Source organism: Talpa europaea (assembly GCF_964194135.1).
Source record: "Talpa europaea genome assembly, chromosome: 11".
NCBI classification, from domain to species: Eukaryota; Metazoa; Chordata; class Mammalia; order Eulipotyphla; family Talpidae; genus Talpa; species Talpa europaea.
Window position 1 is genome coordinate 71,282,443 of NC_140078.1, and position 20,365 is coordinate 71,302,807.

The 20,365-nt window shown below is 39.7% G+C and overlaps 1 protein-coding gene across 3 annotated transcripts in view; it reads left to right on the forward strand.

Moving 5' to 3' along the window:
* The window catches only part of PRKAR2A (protein kinase cAMP-dependent type II regulatory subunit alpha), a gene marked incomplete at both ends in the record, with an annotated part of 66,006 nt that overhangs the window by 23,148 nt on the left and 22,493 nt on the right, over positions 1 to 20,365 (forward strand). For all 3 annotated transcript variants that reach the window (XM_084246986.1, XM_084246987.1, XM_084246988.1), the window contains 2 exons: positions 5,886 to 5,921; positions 18,016 to 18,068. In XM_084246986.1, coding sequence (XP_084103112.1) covers positions 5,886 to 5,921; positions 18,016 to 18,068 — 89 coding nt within the window. The remainder of the gene's footprint in view (positions 1 to 5,885; positions 5,922 to 18,015; positions 18,069 to 20,365) is intronic.

Below are 20,365 nucleotides of genomic sequence, written 5' to 3' on the forward strand. Positions count from 1 at the left end.
AATTACAGTTACCTTGGAAGATGAAACCTGCTTCCCATGACCAGACCTGATGACTTCACAGATACTTTGCAACTCTTGACATTTTATGATTTTGGAATCCCTGACAACACCCTTATTTATAGGTTTAATGATTTCCATATTAAATACCTTGTCTTTTTATAATTGTAGGAACATAATATTATTTGATGTTTGTGGAGCAAACATTGATTCTGTCACTAAGCTGTATAGATTTTTACTTTCTGTACATCACTAGAATTCATTTGTTCCCTCCTGTCTACAGCTACACGTCTAACCTAAGCCTTTATCTCCCTCCACCAGCTGCATAATGATCCGTATAAAATACAGTCTGTGATGGCACCTTTGCTCCAGTTCCTCCCTGTTGTAGCAAAAGTGCTGTGCGCTGATCTGTCACAGGGAACATTCCCACGTGGCTCTGTTTAGTTCAACTTTGTTTGGGGTGGCCAGTTCTCCCACCCTCTTTCCGGTGGTCTTGTAGCTACTCAGGCCATGGTGAAGCAGAGAGGTCACAGGTGGGGAATCCATGGAGCAAGAGGGAGGGTTTTCTATACTGGAGGATTTTGCTGCCATTCTTTAGTGCTGAGATAGTTCTTTCTTTCCTCTTTTCCAATGCATACTTCCTCTCCCATTAAGCCTTGGTTGCTCATCTCTAGACTTCCTCTTCTAGTTTTACAATTATATTCCCACTTTAATCTTTGTTCCTGTTCTCCTCCCCCAAGTGGAGGAGAAAGAAAATATGTGGAAATAACCCATTTATTACTTCTGAGTATTGCGCTGCCATGGCTTGGCTTCCAAATGGCCCTTGCTCACCACATTACTCTCATCTCTACTCTCGTGCTCTTTTCCGTATTGCTTGTGCTCTGTCACATGCTTTTCATTCCCTGAAATCACAAGCTTGCTCACCTTCCAACCCAACCATGCTTTTCACCTTACTTTCTATATAGCTAGGACCTTCCTTCACTCTTTTTAGTTACTCTTCTTATGTACTCAAAGAATACTCTGTAGGAATGAGTAACCGATTTTTTTTTTTTTTTTTTTTTTTTTTGGTGGGACCCTCGCCGGGATCCAACTGGCGCTGCAGAGGCTGCAGGCAGCCTCGCAACCCAGCGCTCAACCGCTGCGCCACCAGGGGAGGCCCTCAAAGAATACTCTGTACTTGCCTATATTGTAGTATATATCACACTGTTATGATTATATGATTATTTTGTATAACCACACTATTTTGGTGACTTCTCAGCTCCTAAGATCTTTGTGGCAGGAGTCATATTTGAATCACTTTTTTTTTCCCGGCCAGATAGCAAGTGCCTGTCAGGAAAGGACACCAACCAATATTGGGTGGTTTTTATTTAGTTCAAGGATAAGGGAATTATCAGTATAAGAGAACAATGTAGAAGAAAATTATAATTTTGGAGAAAACTATGTTAATGGCTAGCAAATTCTTAGAATGATTAGTCCACAAAATACAGTAGCTCATTTGAGAAGCTTGGTGTTATGGGAAGTAGAAATTTGAATGATATGTTAGAGACCCTAGCAGGCTCAGATAAGATTGTTTCTGTAGGTAGGTAGTGAGGAGGTGGATATTAAAAATGTTGGACAGACAAGAAACAAGACTCAGTGGGTAGGTCTCAGTATTAGCACACATTTCCATGTACCAGTGTAAACCAAGATGAACATACTTTAGAACTTTTGCTTTAAACTTTAATGCCATACCTCCCTGGTGGCGCAGGGGTTAAAGTCAAGCAATTGGCAGCCACTGCAGCACAAGTTCGAGCCCTGGCCTGCCAGGGAGCAACCCACATGACACAGCAGACCTTGCCTGCCTCTCCCACTATTCCCCTCAGCAGTGTATTTCAGTCAATCTGCCTGTTCTGTTCCCTATTCTGTCTCTGGTGAATCCTCTCACCCCCCACACCTCTGGCCTGTACCCCAGTTCTGGTATGCATAAATAACATAAATCTTTAAAAAAATATAAACTTTAATGCCATGTACCTAGTTTAACCAGCACATGATTCTACAGAGAGGAAAAGTGAAGAATAGCAGTATTCTTTCTTCTAACTCACAGAGAAGTAGTGAATTTGTGTGTGTGAAATCATGGTGGTTGATATCTTGTCTTCCTTCCTCTATCCTTCCTTCCAGTAATGAGCCCTTTGGTTAGTTGATTGAGTCTCTGGACCCAAAATGAGTTGCCTAGCACTTTTCTTGCTTTCTTGAGTTGTTTTCCCTGACACTCTGCTTCTCTATCATTTGTTTCCAGGTAGCCGGGGGCATTTACATACCCTTAAAAACTCTCTTGCCTTTGGGGCTTTCTTATCTGTCCAGATGTGTACTTCTATCATCTGACCTATGAGCTGAGCACACCTGACATCCATTGGCAGTAGCCCTTCCTGGCAACTCCCTCATCTTGATTAACATCTCTTGAGTCTGCCCTAACAGCTGTTTCTCGTATTCCAGTTTTGAGATTTACTGTACTGTGCTATGTTATACTGGTATCCCAAATATAAGGCCCTTATGAATGCCCTGGTGCTAACATCATACCAGTGTAACTTTAGGTTGAGTGTTTGCTCTTTGCCTTTTCCAGTTGCCATGTTATCATATGGCCTGCTGAACTTTGCCCTGCCCTAGTTGTGCTTGTAGATGTTCTCCAGATTATTATGTTATTTCCTGCTACTTTCATAGTGAAAAATCTATTATCTTGTTAATCATATGTTTAAATTTAAAATAGGGTAGACCTGGGCCTCCCCCGTGGCGCAGCAGTTGAGCGCTGGGTTGCGAAGCTGCTTGCAGCCTCTGCAGCGCTGGTTCGATCCCTGGCTGGAGGAGGGTCCCACATGGCGCGCAGACCTCTCCTGCCGCCCGCTGCTCCCCTCAGCAGTGTACTTAGGTCCTTCTGGCTGCTCTGCTCCCCACTCTGGCTCTGGTGAATTCTCTCACCCTCCCGCGCTTCTGACTGTACCCAGTGCTTGTATAAATAAATAAAATAAAAATCTTTAAAAAATAAATAAATAGGGTAGGCCTTTGGAAATATTTTTTATTTTATCCATCATGTTCTTAATGTTATTCACCATAGTATATTCCACCTGCCCAAAGAACCATATTTTAATTTTCAGGGCATGTCAGCATTTAGGAATTTATTTCATCAGTAACAATGTCTTTTTTTTTTTTTTTTTTTTTTTGTGGGACCCTCGCCAGTGGCCGGGGAACGAACCAGCACTGCAGAGGCTGCAGGCAGCCTCGCAGCCCAGCGCTCAACCGCTGCGCCACCAGGGGAGGCCCAACAATGTCTTGTCTCATTGATTTTGTTAGGGAGAAATGATGTCCTGAGCTAATCCCATACAGGCTTTGTGGACTTCACTCCCAGTCTAGACTAAAGTCATTAAGACATTGGGAAAGACAAATCCCATCACCACCAAAGGGTAGGTGGCTGGGACCTGAGGGTGGAGTTAAGCAGCCAGGTTGGGTATAAAAACCAGACACGTGGGCCTTGGGGGGCTTGCTGTCGCTCGCCTCCTGGCTTCACCGCTCCTGGCTGGCGGCCAGCTCTCAGAGTGCCATTTTGGGATTCCTAATCGACGGATCGGGTAGGAGTCATTTAAAATTTTGTCTCCCACTTTTCTTCCTGAGCTGTACATTTCCTCACTTGCCCTTCCCTTGTAAATAAACCTTTTATTAACCTTTTGCGTGTGCCTACAGTAGAGCATTAATAAGTCCTTTTAAGCGCGCGGGTAAGGACCCACAGTCAGACACCCCGTTTTGTATCGGGGCTGCTCTACAACAATTTCACTTTCCATGTTTTTCAAGATTCACCCACTTAGTAGCAAGTATCAGAGTTTCTTTCCCTTTTAAGGCTGAATATGTACTGTATTTGTATACTACAGATTATTATTTATCCACTAATGGACGCTTGAGTGTGTCTACCTTTTGATTATTTCTATGAATGTGGGTATACAAATATTTCTTTGTCACCTGACTCTCAATTCATTTGGAGATACGAATCTCCAGAAATAGAATCACTAGCTCATATGGTAAATCTGCTTTTTGTTTTTGAGGACCTATCCTTGTGTTTTCCACACTGACTGCACTATTTCACATTCCTACCAATAGTGCACTAGGGTTCCAATTTCTCCACATTCTTCCAGTACTTGTTATTTTGTTTTTTAAATTTATAATGGGTTTGAGGTAAAATTTCATTGTTTTTTATTTTCATTATGTGATATCGTGTATCTTTCTTATTGACCATTATCATTCATGTATCTTCTTTTTTTAAAAAGATTTATTTATTTATGTATACAAGAACTGGGGTACAGGCCAGAGGTGTGGGGGGATGAGAGGATTCAACAGAGACAGAGTGGGGAGCAGAACAGGCAGACTAACTGAAATACACTGCTAAGGGGAGCAGCGGGCGAGACAGGAGAGGTCTGCTGTGCCATGTGGTTTCTCCCTGGCTGGGGATCAAACTCGTGCTGCAGCGGCTGCGGATCGCTTCATAGGTTGCGTCTTAACCCCTTGTGTCACCAGGGAGGCCCCATTCATGTGTCTTCTTTAGAAGACATGGCTTTTGTCTATTTTAAAATCAGGTTTTGATTTTTGCTGTTGAGTTGTAGGAGTTCTGTTGGTTGCCTTTTACTCCATTAATTGTATCTTTTGATGCACAGAAGTTTTACATTTTGATTTGGTTCAGTTTATCTACTTTTTATTTTTGCCTATACTTTTGGTGTCATAAGCCCAGAAAGATAATTCTATTCCTATTACTGTGAATGACTGTTTGCCTCTTCCTGGATCTATTTTTATTTCAAATACCTCACATTAGTTGAGTTTGACTCTCTGAGCCATCTTCAACTTGTTTTTCATTTTAACTTTTCTTTTTTTGGAGGGTAAGAAAGCATATTTTTTTAAAATAAAAGTAATCAGATTAGGTCAAAAAAAACTTATCCAAATGATAATTTGAATGATAATGAGAATGCTGTCTCACAAGTGATAGTGAATTTAGATATCCATCAAACATAAGGAATGATAGGTGAAAAGTAGAAAAAAATTAATAGAGAGAAACTTGGTATTTTTGTAACTGAGAGATATGTGGTACTTTTTAAAAAAAAAAAAGATTTATTTATTTATACAAGCACTGGGTACAGTCAGAAGCGCGGGAGGGTGAGAGAATTCACCAGAGCCAGAGCAGGGAGCAGAGCAGGCAGAAGGACAGAAGTACACGCTGAGGAGAGCAGCGGGCGGCAGAAGAGGTCTGCGCGCCATGTGGGACCCTCCTCCGGTGGCCTGGGCGCAGCCAGGGATCGAACAGGCGCTACAGAGGCTGTGGGCAGCTTCGCAACCCAGCGCTCAACCGCGCCACTGGGGAGGCCAGATATGTGGTACATTTTAATGATTAGTACACTGACCAGTGGCAGGCGAATGCTCACCCAAATTGAGGTAGAGTAGAACATAGTGATTAACTATTTTTTAATTCCATGTAACTAATTTAATGCTTTAAAATGAAATATAAATGCTATTCTATAGATTATTGACTAACGAAATGTGTTTGATAGCATACCATTACCAATAAACTTGATAGACTTATTCATTTGGCATTATATAAATTAGAATGAACATGGATATGAGCAGAAATAAAATTGCTGAGTTTTTTGAAGTTACAGAGAGCTGGTTTCAAAGAGAGATATATTATTCCTGAATGCTTTCTTCATATAATCATGTTGAACTATCTAGTTGGTTATAGAGAGTATGAACTGATCCATTAGTTGTTATTGAATTCCTTAGTTCTGTTGTCAAAGAAATCTTTCTAAAAAGGTATGGTGTAAAAATAGGGTTTTATGACATAATCTTGGCTAAATATTGCTGCTTTTTTTTTTTTTTTACAGTGCCAATTCCTAACAGATTTGATCGGCGAGTATCAGGTATGTAGTCTTTCATAATATACTGCTAAAATGCTGTTTTAAGATTATCTTAAATAAAAATAAGCTGATCTTTTAAACTAAAAGGTAAGTTACAACATTGTAACACATTATAAAATTAATTGTTTTCTTCAATTCTTTTTCATGTTCTAAGACTATATATACTAATTTTTATGTTGCTGTAGTTTGTCTCTTGTCATTAACATTTTTCCATGTTCATAATTATGACTTCTAAAAACTACTTTTCATATTCTGTTTCTAGTATTCTAGATTATACTGCCATTAACTTTTTGCATACATTTTTGAGCCACTTTAATTATTTCCCCAGTTGTAAGGAAGGGATTAGCATTCTCTTGTCAGGGAGTGAACATTGCCTTGGTTTTTTCTGTGCATATCTTTTTACACACAGTCTGTAGACTAGACTGTAGAGAGAAAGACACTCTTCATAAAACTTTTTTCCACCCCATCTAGTGATGTAGTTTTAAGAAGGTCTGTAATTTAGAAATAAAATAGTACCTTAGTTTTATTTGGGATTTTTAGATTTTTAACAAAAATGAATGTTTCCAAATATGGGAGATCTATTTTTATTTTCTTGTATGATAGTTTGTTTTTTTGTTTATGTTTAAGATTTATTTATTTATTTTATACAAGAACCGGGGTACAGGCCAGATGCGCAGGAGGGTGACTGGATTCACCAGGGACAGAGCGGGGAACAGAACAGGCAGAATGCCGAAATAACACTGTTGAGGGGAGCAGCGGGCGAGGCAGGAGAGGTGTGCTGCGCCATGTGGGACCCTCGCCAGCTGTCCGGGATCGAACCAGCGCTGCAGAGGCTGTGGACAGCTTCACAGTGCTGCGCTCAGCCACCTGCACCACCAGGGGAGACCCTCTTGTATGATAGTTTGGTAGTATTTTTCTACCAAATATTTTCTACTATCAGTTATTTTCAGTATTACTAGTTTGGTAGCATTCTTATATCTGTTATGGTCTAGATTTTCCTCATAAGTTTGAATAAATTTCTGTCATGATTTTTAACCTTTCATAATTTCTAGTACAAAATTTTCCGGTTGATTGTGTTACTTATTTTAACCTTGCTGTTTTGTTTTAATTGACCTAAACATCTTAACATGTTACTGGTATCTTGAACACTACCTACCACATACAGGCACTCAGTAAATTTTTATTGAGTCTCTCTTTCTCTCTCTTTTTTTTTTTTTTTTTTATTGTTCCTAAGCTGAGACATTTCCCCATTTTTGTCCTAAAGCTGATAGATGTATTTTCTGAAAGTTTTTCTTATAATTCAAATGTTTGACAATTTGATGCATCTAGAGTTTATTTGGTTGCAATTAGGATGTTAATATGTTTCAAAATTGTGTCACATCATTCTTTTATATCCGCTTGATCCACCTGATTTTAAACTGTCATATGACCTAATATCTGTAAGACTCAGAATTCCTTTTCTGTTCCTCAGTTCATCTTTCCAGTGTTACCTTCTCTTTAGCCTGTGTAATCATTATGCTTTAACCGGATTATTATGCTCAGCAAAGAAATATATTGTTGCCTTTCTCTTAAAAATTAAGATGAAAAATCATCCTCCTTCCCCAGCATATACATCCATCATTCACACATACTGCTAGTTCTTGCTCTGTCTCTTTTTCTTTTTAACATCAACTTTTTTTTTTTAGATTTATTTATTTATACAAGAATTGGGGTACAGTCAGAGGCACGGGAGGGTGAGAGAATTCACCAGAGACAGAGCCGGGAGCAGAACAGGCAGACGGACGGAAGACACTGCTGAGGGGAGCAGTGGGCGAGGCAAGAAAGGTCTGCCGCGCCATGTGGGTTTCTCCCTGGCCACCTGGGAATCGAACCTGCGCTGCAGAGGCTGCAGACAGCTTCACAGCGTGTCGCTCAACCCACTGCACCACCGGGGAGGCCTGCTCTGTCTCTTTTTCTTTCAACTTATTTATCCTATTTGTTGTCTAGTTCCATAATCTAGAATATAACTCCAGTTGCAGTGGGGATTTTGTCTGTTTATTGATGTATACTTAACACTTAGAATAGTGTCAGTAATATGAATGGATGGAAGGAGGGAACAAAGGAAGGTACCCGGAGTCAGAAAGATTATTGTAGGCAGAAATAAAATCAAGAAATACTTCTTGGAGGGATGCAGAAATTATACTTGAAGTTGAAAAATACTTTTACTACTTGACTACTATCAGGATGGATGGATTCTAGGTGGAATAGTGTCTTAAAATCTCTAAGTGGGACAAACTGAACCCAGCTGCTCTGATGTTAGGATATACAGATAAAAATAAGCTTGGAAAGAGGCAGGGAATGGGGCTCCTGGTGTGATTGAAGACTTTGGCAAAAACTAGTTGAGTACATGTGCTAGTCAAAGAAGGAACTTCTCCAACAATTCAGTGTCTGACTGAATAATAATCTGGAACATAAAGCAGCATGAAAGAGTTAGCAGTTGTTGTCTCCTATGATCCCAGCCCCATGTTTTAAATCCCCTCCTATTATTAGTCCTTTATATGGGTCTAGTATTGTTATTCTCTCTTACCATTGAAGAGACCAAAGATCAATGGAGGACATTGAGAAATAGTGAGGGGTAGATGGATCCAAACTCGGATCCCAGTATGTGTTGCTTCAAAGATGGGCTCTTCTCTTTGATCCTGCCTCTTTCTAGAAGAGCACTGAAATTGAAAACATGTGCCTTCCAAATTCTAAGTTCTAGCAGAATAATCCCTTTATTACAAGTGGTAAATATATCATATGAGTACCCATACATTTTTTAAAGATAACTTTCCCCAAATAGTCCTAAATTTTTAAAAAAGATTTTTATTTCATATATGTGTACAAGAGCTGGAGTGCAGGCCAGAGGTGCGTAGGGTGGAGGGGATAGGGGGAAGCGTGAGAGGATTCACCAGAGATAGAGCAGGGAACAGAACAGGCAGATCTACTGAAATACACTGCAGAGGGGAACAGAGGGCAAGGCAGGAGAGTTCTGCTACACCGTGTGTGTCAGCTCCCTGGCTGGGGATCAAACTCATGCTGCAGTGGCTGCTAACAGCTTCATAGTGCTGAGACTTAACCCCTTGTGCCACCAGGGAGTCCCAAATAGTCCTAAATTAATGTTAACAGTCTTTGATTTTGAAATGTTAGTCAAATTCTATTAATTAAATAACCTTATTCATCAAAAAAGACCCTTTTCATTTATTAAATACATGTTGAAACTTCAAGCACATTAATGACATCATGCCACACTTAGGCAGCAAGTATGACTCCAGTCATGACATGATACAGCCAGTCAACAGAGCAGTCTGCTGATAATCTGGTGCCATATTAGTTACTCATTTCTGAGTAAGTGCTTTTCACCAGATACCTCTGCCTTTTAAGGCTTATATGCTTACAGTATACTTAAGTACTAATTTTGCCTCTATATTCTTTCACATTATGTAGTAATTTTTTGCTATTTTCATCTGAAATATTAAGCATTGCTTTAAATAATTTAGATACCTAGACTGAATTGTATCCCTCTGAAATACATATGTTGAGGCTTAACCTTATTCTGATTGAATTTAGAGATAGAATCTTTAAAGAGGTAATTAGTATTCAAAAAAACGAACTCAAAATGGATTAAATTGAACATAAGACCTGAAACAATAAACTCCTGGAAGAAAAGTAGGTGTTAAGCTTCTTGACGTTGATCTTAGTAGTGATGTTTGATCTGACTCCAAAAGAAAAGGCAACAAAGAACATAAACAAGTGCAACTATGACTAACTGAAAAACCTATGTACAGCAAAGGAAATCAACAACAAAATGAAAAGGCAACCTTCCAACTGGTAAAATTATTTGCAAATCATTTATCTGATAATGAATTACTATCCAAAATATATAAAGAACTCATACAGCCTAGCAAAAAAATCTGATTAAAAAATGAACAGAGGATCTGAATAGACATTTTTTTCAAAGACGTAAAGATGACTAACAGGTACATGAAAAAATGCTCAGTATCACTAATCATCAGGGAACTGTAAATCTTAACACAATGAGAGAGCACTTCATACCTGTTAGAGTGACTAATATCAATAAGGCAAGAATTAACAGGTGATAGTGAGGATATGGAAAAAAGGAACCTTTGTGCACTGTTGGGAATGTAAATTGGTGCAGCCACTATTGAAAACTGCTAATATGGAGGTATTCAAAAATTTTAAAGGGGCTTCCTGGTGGCACAGGGGGTGGGACGCAGTACATGGTTCCTTGGGGCTCTCCACAGTCACTGCAGCTTGATTTCCATCCCCAGGCAGGGAGGTGACTGACCCGCGTGGCGCAGCAGACCTCTCTTAGCTCTCCTGCTGCTCCCCTCAGCAATGTGTTTGCTATGTCTATTTGGTCTGTTCCCCACTCTGTCTCTGGTGAATCCTCTCACCCCCTACGCCTCTAGCTTGTACCCCGGTTCTTGTGTGCATAAATAAATTTTGATTTTTTTTTTTTTAATTTTAAAACAGAATTACCATATGAGCATATAATTCCTCTTCTGGGTAAGTTACATGACAAAGATGAAAACACTACTTCAAAAAGCTGTCTGTACCCGTATGTTCATTACAGCGTTATTTACAGAAACAGCCTAAGTGTTCACTGATGGATGAATGGATAAAGAAAATGTGATGCATGTATATACAGTGGAATACTCTTCAGCCATGAAAGGAAACATTGCCATTTACAAGAACATAGATGTACCTTGAGGGCATTACACTAGATAAAATAAGTTAGACAAAGATAAATGATCTCACTTATATGTGGAACTAAAGAAACAAAACAAAAACAAAAAAATCAACTCAAATATAGAGAACATTTGTGGTTGCCATAGTCTGGGTGGAGATGGAGGGGCAGTTAATCATAATAGGTGAAGGAGGTAAAGGTATAAACTTCCATTTTAAAATGAATAAGTTATGGGGATGCTATATATACATGCTACTTAATAATGCTGTTTGCTTATTTGAAATTTGATCAGAGATAAAATCTTAAAAGTCTCCAACACAAGGAAAAATATCTTTGTAATTATGTATGAGGACAGATATTAACTAGTGATCAATTTGCAATATATACAAATATCAAATCTTTATGTTATATACCTGAAACTAATATATTTTGTTAATTATACTTCAATTTAAAAAAAGTAATTAAAGTTAAATGAGTTCATAAAGGTAGAACCCTAATTCAGCAGTGCTAGTGTTCTAAATGAAGGGGAAGATATACAAGGAGCATGCAGTTAGAGAGGAAAGACCACAGGAGGACACAATAAGGCAGTTTTCTGAAAGCCAAGGAAAGAGTCCTTGGGAGAAACAAAAGCTGCCAATACCTTGATCTTAGACTTCTAGTCTCCAAAACTGTGAGAAAGTTATTTTTTGTTATTTATTTATATTTGATTTTATTTTTATTAAACCTCAACATTGTGTCACTAATGGTTGAAATCCTTGAATTGGATATTGCAACAGCTGCCCTTTTGGATTTTAGGCGTTCCTTCATGGAATCCAAGCCTGATTTGCGATTACATTTCTGTTAAGCTATCCAGTCTGTGGTATTTTATTACGGCAGCCCAGCTGACTAATACATTCAAGCTGTATCAACTCTTTATGGGGCTGGCAAGTCTCAAGCCCATGATCAGGATCTATGCGCATTTCCTTATAGAAATTAAAAGAGGGCCTCCCCGGTGGTGCAGTGGTTGAGCGCTGGGTTGCGAAGCTGCCCGCGGCCTCTGCGGCGCCTGTTCGATCCCCGGCTGCTCCCCGGCCACTGGAGGAGGGTCCCACATGGCGCGCAGACCTCTCCTGCCGCCCGCTGCTCCCCTCAGCAGTGTACCTCGGTCCTTCTGCCTGCTCTGCTCCCCGCTCTGGCTCTGGTGAATTCTCTTATCCTCCCGCGCTTCTGACTGTACCCAGTGCATGTATAAATAAATAAATAAATCTTAAAAAAAATAGTACTTAAAAAAAAGAAATTAAAAGATTTTCCCTCACAAGCACATTTTATTTACTTACATTTCTGAATGAAGGAACCACCAATTTAGAAGAAGTGCTTGATAATATGGTGTCACTTTGTGCAGTTTCGTATTACTGACTAGCGACATCTGCTGGACAGTTGTGGCAAAATTAATTCCCTCAAACAAGGAGCTATGTTACTTCATTTTCAAAAGGTCTTGAGCATTTATTTCATGACACTCTGTAGCTCTTGAAGGATCACATAGACTCTGGGTCTCCTCCATATATCTTGTGCATTAAGACAAGCTCCCTAATGTATAGACCCATAAGGGGCAACAATCACTTAAAATTGAATTTTATATAGACAATGAGGAAAGTAATTTGGGATTAGAACCAGAAACGAGGTTGAGTTTAAAAAGAGAAAGTGGGCAAAGGAAGTGAGTCCAGAGTTCAAAGAAAAAGGAAAAAAACAAAACCATTTTTGAAAAGAAATACATTAATATTTTTAATAAAATATTGTTTAAATCATAGTGCTATACCTTAAGAATTGAAGACTATAACATTTATAATTTCAGTGAATGCCTAAAAATATAAAAATGAACTAAGTTGTTAAAGTACTTTACTCAAAAATTAGAGGAAAAGTAATCCTGGAAATAGGTTAGTCAAGACTGTCATTATCAGTAAAATCCTGACAGCCTCTTCATTGAGAGCTTATTATTTAAAAATATTTTTAAATAATTTTTTAAAAAGATTTATTTATTTATGCAAGAACCAGGGTACAGGCCAGATACGTGGGAGGGTGAGAGGATTCACCAGAGACAGAGTGGGGAACAGAACAGGCAGACTGATGAACTACCCTGCTGAGGGGAGCAGCGGGCTAGAAAGGAGAGGTCTGCTGTACCATGTGGGATTCTCACTGGCTGACTGGGATAGAACCCGTGCTGCACACTGTTTACAATAGCTAAGCTTTGGAAACAGCCCAAATGCCCAAAAATAGATGACTGGATCAAGAAGATGTGGTACATATGCACCATGGAATATTACTCAGCATTCAAAAAAGATAAACACATGCAATTTTCAGCAACATGGATGGTGCTGGAAGGGATCATGCTCAGCGAAATAAACCAGAAAGAAAAAGAAAAATACCGGATGGTCTCACTCATAGCAGGAATCTAGAAAACTTAAATAAGGGACCAGGAAAATGAATAACTATAAGAAAGTGAAAATCAAAATCAACAAAAAACTATGAACCAGAGACACTTTTTGGGGGGGTGGGAGGGGAGGGATTGGGGTTAAAATGGGGGGGTTGCAATTGTATGGGGAATATAAAAATAAAATCTATTATTTAAAAAAATAATAAAATAAAATAAAATCAGTTAAAACCATTAAAAAAAAAAAAAAAAGAACCCGTGCTGCAGAGGCTGCAGACAGCTTCACAGTGCAGCGCTCAACTGCCTGTACCACCAGGAGGCCCTAATTTTAACTTTTTTTTAAAGATTTATTTATTTATTAATACAAGCACTGGGTACAGTTAGAAGCGTGGGAGGGTGAGAGAATTCACCAGAGCTAAAGCGGGGAACAGAACAGGCAGACTGATGAAATACACTGCTGGGGGGAGCAGCGACTGAGACAGGAGAGGTCTGTCGCTCCATGTGGCTGGGGATCGAACCGGCGCTGCAGAAGCTGCGGGCAGCTTCGCAGCCCAGCGCTCAACCGCTGCGCCACCAGGGGAGGCCCTATTTTTATATTTTTAATGAAATTTTCATACATATGCAAAAGTAGAGAAAGTTGGTATAATAATATCCATGTATTCATCTCCAAAGTGAGGGGTTTTTTAATGCTTTTTTCCCAAGACATTTTGAAATCTTGGACCAAAGTATAGCAGTTGGAATAGACTGAATAAAGGTCAAATTTGAAAATATTTCTGAGGTAGATTTGCTATGTTCTTTGGATAAGAGGTGAAAGAACGAATTTATAGTAAATTTCAAATTTCTCGTTTAAGAAACCATGCTAGGGGGCCTCCCTGGTGGCGTGGGTTAAGTCTTAGCACTATGAAGCTATCCTCAGCCACTGCAGCATGAGTTCAATCCCCGGCCTGGGTGCTAACCCACATGGTGCAGCAGACCTCTCCTGTCTCTCCCGTTGCTCCTCTGAGCAGTGTGTTTCAGTCAGTCTGCCTGTTCTACTCCCTACTCTGTCTCTGGTGAATCATCGTACCCCTGCCACCCCATACCTCTGGCCTGTACCCCAGTTCTTGTATGCATCAATAAATAAATCTTTTTTTAAAAAAAGAAACCACGCTGGGGCCTCCCTGGTGGCGCAAGGGGTTTAGCACCGCACTATGGGGCTGTCCACAGCCTCTGCAGCACGAGTTCAATCCCCGACTGGCCAGGGAGCAGCCCACATGGCGCAGCGGACCTCTTCTGACTTGCCTACTACTCCCCTCAGCAGTGTACTTTGGTCAATCTGCCTGTTCTGTTCCCCACTCTATTTCTGGTGACTCCTCCCCCCCCCACCCCGCATCTCTGGCCTGTACCCCAGCTCTTGTATGCATAAATAAATAAATATTTTTTTAAAAAAGCAGGCTAATGATAATACTAATTGAGAGCACAGAGATCCAAGAGGCTTACAGTCTTATGTAGTGTCTGCTTAGCTGCCCTCAATACAGCTTCCTCAGTTCCCAAAATACTGTAAGATATGAAAAGTTGTGACAATAATGTGTAGGAACTCAGAAGGTTATCTGCCTTATTCTTTAGGACACAACTGAGATAAAAGCACCCTGACCTCACCTTGTGGAAACAGGAATGCCTTGGAGAAAGATACTGAGTCATTACATCCCATTGTAACTGATTCAGCTACCCAAAGCCTGCACCAGCCAGGGACTTGGCATCCCTCTCTCCAGAACATCATTTGATGTTGTTTTGGGGACTAGAATGGTATCAGTCCTCTTAGTCTCTTCTCCTTAATTTTTCTCTATTTAAGGATACTGGGCTCCTGTTGGGCAGGCTGAGTATTAATGGCATTACAGCACAGGAGACATCGTCCACACAAGTAGAGTATTATAGGCTGGGCATGGAAGGAATTCCTGCCCACAGGACATGATAGAAGTCACCATTTCTTAGAAACATTAATTCAGAGAACTAGTGAGGAAGGGGAATTTGGGATACGGTTAGACTAGGGCTGCAGTGGTAAATGTCCCCAAGAGTTCTTAGGCATCACACAAATGAATTTGACTATAGGGTGAGAACTATTTATATTTCTGCCAGCTAAAAATCAAGATATAAACCCTAACTAACAATATAGGGCCCATGAGAGAACTTCACAGGTTAAGACTGAAGAATGCTCATTAGGAAGGTCCACTACAAAATGCTAATAGAGTGCAAAAAAATCATTGCCTTTATATATTCTGAGCAAAATATCAAGGGAAAAATAAACTGAGATGAAAAAGAAAATAGGTATGAAAGGAAAAGACTATAAGGCAACAATACAATAGGCAGGAATTAATTACATAAAGAAGGCAAAAAGGGGCCTCCCTGGTGACGCAGGTGGTTGAGTGCAGCGCTGTGAAGCTGTCACTGGCCTCTGCAGTGCTGGTTTTATCCCTGCTGGCCTCGGAGCAAACCACATGGCGAGCACACTTCTCCTGTCTCACCCGCTGCTCCCCTCAGTCTGCCTGTTCTGTTCCCCTCTCTGTCTCTGGTGAATCCAATCACCCTCCCGCTCATCTGGCCTGTGCCCCGGCTTTTGTATAAATAAAAAAATAAAAATAAAAGAAGGCAAAAAGCAAAATTGTTAAGGACAAAGTCTTCCACAGAGGGCAACTTTAAAGAAAAAACAATTGTTGAAAGAGTTGAGATAGAGATTAGAACCAAAATAATAATAACTAAATTTCTTGAAAACCAGGACAAATAAAACAAGTGATAATAATTCAGTGAGTTGTTATTTTCTGCAGCTTTACTCTGTGTTAGGCACTTGTGTACTTTAATCCTTATGACAGTTCTCAGAGAGGAATCATAGCTCTATTATGCAGTAGATTTGATTTGCAGCAAATCACCCTAGGTCACATGCTAAGCAGATACTTGCTTATTAAAAGAAAAATTTACCCATCTTCAATGACCTGTGTTATGGAGAAACGTAGCAGATGTACTGCCTTCTTGGCAACACCAGTGGTCACATATGGATCACTCCTAAGTTTTGTGAGTACACTATTTTTTATTCCCTAGATAATTTATTGTCTCTTTGCCACTGATTCCTAAGGGTAAGGCTTTTTTTTTTAAAGATTTATTTAGGCATACAGGAACTGGGGTACAGGCCAGAGGTGTGGGGGGGTGAAGGGATTCACCAGAGACAGAGTGGGAAACAGAACAGGCAGATTGACTGAAATACACTGCTGAGGGGAGCAGCGGGTGAGTGAGGAGAGGTCTGCCGCGCCATGTGGGCAGCTCCCTGGCCCGGAATCGAAATTGTGCTGTAGTGTCTGCAGATAGCTTTATAGTGCTGGCACTTAACCCTTCACGTCACCAGGGACACCGCTAGAATTCCTCCTTTCTTACCAATTTAATTTTTAAAATATATGAAACATTAATGTGACTTAAATGTTTCCTCAGAAAAGTTTCATTCCCTTACTTACCCTTTATTTTGTTTCTGCCTGCCCTCTAGGAAATAATTTCATTACTATCTGTTTTATTCTTCTGTTTCCTTTTGGAAAAATAAATAAGTGAAATTATATATATAAGTAATACATATGTGTATATATATTCGTATTTTTATATTATCCTTTCCCTCCATTCTTAGCTCTTTTTTTTTTTTTTAAGATTTATTTATTTATTTATACAAGCACTGGGTACAGTCAGAACCGCGGGTGGGTGAGAGAGCCAGTGCGGGGAACATAAAAGGCAGACTGACGAAGTACACTGCTGAGGGGAGTAGCAGATGTGGCAGGAGAGGTCTCCACGCCATGTGGGACCCTTGCCGGCGGCCGGGGATTGAACTGGTGTTGCAGAGGCTGCGGGCAGCTTCATAGCCCAGCGCTCAACCGCTGCGCCACTGGGGAGACCCCTTAGCTCTTCTTTTTCATGGAAGTCTATTCTTATGGAAGAGATGGTATACTATATATATATTCTTCTTCACCTTGCTTTCTTCCTCTAGACTTCACTATTAGCCCATGGAAATCTTCCACCTTATTTCTTACCTATAATAATATAATGAACTATTATTCGGGTGGATATGTCCATCATTTCTGAATATTTTGCTCTTAAAAACAGTGATTTGGTGAATATATTTTATTTTATTTTTTAATTAATTAATTATTTATTTATACAAGCACTGGGTACAGTCAGAAGTGCGGGAGGGTGAGAGAATTCACCAGAGCCATAGGGGAGAGCAGAGCAGGCACAGTGATGAAATACACTGCTGAGGGGAGCAGCGGGCGGCAGGAGAGGTCTGTGCACCATGTGGGACCCTCACCCGGTGACCGGGATCGAACTGGCGCTGCAGAGGCTGCGGGCAGCTTCGCAACCCAGCACTCAACCGCTGCACCACCAGGGAGGCCCGGTGAATATATTTTAAATCCTAGAATTACAATTACCAAGATAAGTCCTGCAGGCATCTAGCATATAGGTTATCTAACTAGAAAATGACCCTGGTTTTGGATTTATATAATACTGTATCTAGGAAGAGTTTGACAGATAGTATCTGTTTTTTTTTTTAATTCGCTCTTATTTTTAAGTTTTACATGTACATGATGATTGTTGAACTATTTAATTGATTCTCTTCATAATTACTCCACATCCATGTTTATGTTGCATTATTGCACTTTGTGGTTTTCCACCCATTTCCTAACTCAGCAGATACCTCCTTGCTTGTCTTTACAATTACCATAGAATTTAATAGATGATATTTTATCATCTCTCTCCTAGTTGGGACTACCAGTTCCTAGAGATCTGGCATTTCAACACCTAAGAGCATGCCAGGCGTTACTAGGTACTTAATACATTTGTTAATTGAAAGAAGGAACTCAAAGAAATCATTGTGTTCACTTCATTTTTTTCCCTAGTAAAAGCACATATCTCTTTTATTCAATTTTTGTCTTTTTTTTTCTCTCCAAATTTAGTCTGTGCTGAGGCCTATAACCCTGATGAGGAAGAGGAAGATACTGATCCAAGGGTAAGAAATGCCACAAACGTGTTAGGCAGAATTATTTTATTTCCCATTCACCTCCCTCTTCCTCTACACTCCAAATCTATTTGTACTGATAATTAAAATAATACAAGTTAAAATCTTACAAGATTTTTTTTTCATCTAACAAATTAACAAATATTAAGAAGAATGAAAGCAGCATTGGTAGCGGGGCGAAAGGGATGCCTAACTGTAGCTGTCAGCTCAGACATCATCAAGACAGCTGACTCAGCAGTAATGTGAAGAATTCATCCCTAACTAGTGATTGGATCCTGCCTACTAAAGATCTTCAAATGGAAGTCATTGTCATGTTGTAATAGCAGAAATTGGAAATAACCTAAATGGCTCCAAATAGGGAGTTGCCAGGGCTAAATTATAGTACATTCAAATCAATAAAGTCTGTAGCCATTGGAAATGGTAGCACAGGACTGAGTTTAATGACAGAGAAAGATGTTTATATGAGGCATATTTTATAGATTGTCTTATAAAATAAAAATAAACCTAATACTCTGTTTTTTTGAACAAAGAAATATGCCTGAAAGGATAGATTGTAGATATTAACAGTGATTGTGACAGAACTATGGTTGATATTTTTGGATGCTTTTTTAAAATTTCAGGATTTTTTAACTTTTGTAGTTAACAGATTCCTTTTATAAAAGCAAATATGAACCATCATTTTGAAAAGATTGATGTTATAAAAGAAATTTTGGAGCTCTATCAAGTATGCCTTAATTGAATAGCCTGTGAAACATCTTTATAAAATGTTACTGTTGTGTGAACATAATAGACATGCATATAAAAAAATTTATTCTGAGTATTGTAAAATTCTTTATGACTTCTAAAGGTTAAATTATTTTACTAACTTTAATATCACAAATTTTAAATACTTGACACTTTTGACATCTATTATTTCTGGCCAGGTTAAATGATATACCTTTTATTTTATTTTTTATTTTTTATTTTTTTAAAGAGGCACGTGTTTTATTTATTTGTTTGTTTGTTTATACATGCACTGGGTACATTCAGAAGCGCGGGAGGGTGAGAGAATTCACCAGAGCCAGAGCGGGGAGCAGAGCAGGCAGAAGGACCAAGGCACACTGCTGAGGGGAGCAGCGGGCGGCAGGAGAGGTCTGCGCTCCATGCGGGACCCTCTTCCGGTGGGCGGGGAGCAGCCAGGGATTGAACCGGCGTCGCAGAGGCCGCGGGCAGCTTCGCAATCCAGCGCTCAACCGCTGCGCCACCGGGGAGGCCCATATATACCTTTTATTTTAGGTGAAGACTGTAGTTAGGAGGGAACTTGATAGACTTCTTAATTATGACAGCAATACAAGGCAATGATTTTTTTTTTTTAGTTCAAAAAACAATTGAGTATCATAATAGTTTTACTAGTAATAGTTTTTGAGCTTCTACTCAATTCCAGGTAAAGTTTTAAATATAGTGATAATAGCTCATTTAATCCTTATAAAAATTCTGATTTTGTAGATTCCATGACTGCTGCTAAAAATAAGTTGTTGATGTTTGAATACTAGCTTGTATACCTAATGTTTACTTGCCGTCTCCACATTCACTTCAATAGACAACTCAAAATTAACACAAGCTCCTGATTATTTCCCTTTAAACACCCATAGTCTTGCCCTGCACAATTCATGGCAGCTCTATCCTTATAGTTGCTTAGACCCAAATCTTCAGGGTCACCCTCAACTCCTCACTTTTTTCATAACCACATTCAATTTTTCAGCAAATCCGATAGGCTTAGTCTTCAAAACATATCCAGAATTATTCTTCTCAACACCTCCACAGCTTCCACAGTGATCCAAACCACCTCAATCTGGGATAATCACAGTAACTTTCGAGCCTCTGCTCTGAGCCTTCACTCTTGCTTCCCTGAAGGGTGTTCTCTACCAGCAGCCACTGTGAACCTTTAAAAACATTAGTCAAATTTCTTCCCTTCCTCAGAACCCTCAATTGCCCCAATGTTGCTAGAGAAAAGCTCCAGTTTTGTGATCTACAGTGTCATTTGGGAATTCCATTCCCCCAAATATGGTTTCCTCCTTATTGCTTCCCCTTATTCTGTGTCAGTCACACTTAATGCCTGGTTGTTTCTCAACATCCTCTTTACCTACCATAAGACTGTTTCCACTTACTATTCCCTCTGCTTGAAGTGCTCTTCCCACAGAGATGTCCATGTGATTCACTCCCTGAGGTTGTCCTCATTTCTCAAGATCTTTCCACAAATGCCACCTCAGTGAGGCCTCAACTGGACACACGCACACACTTTGTATTAC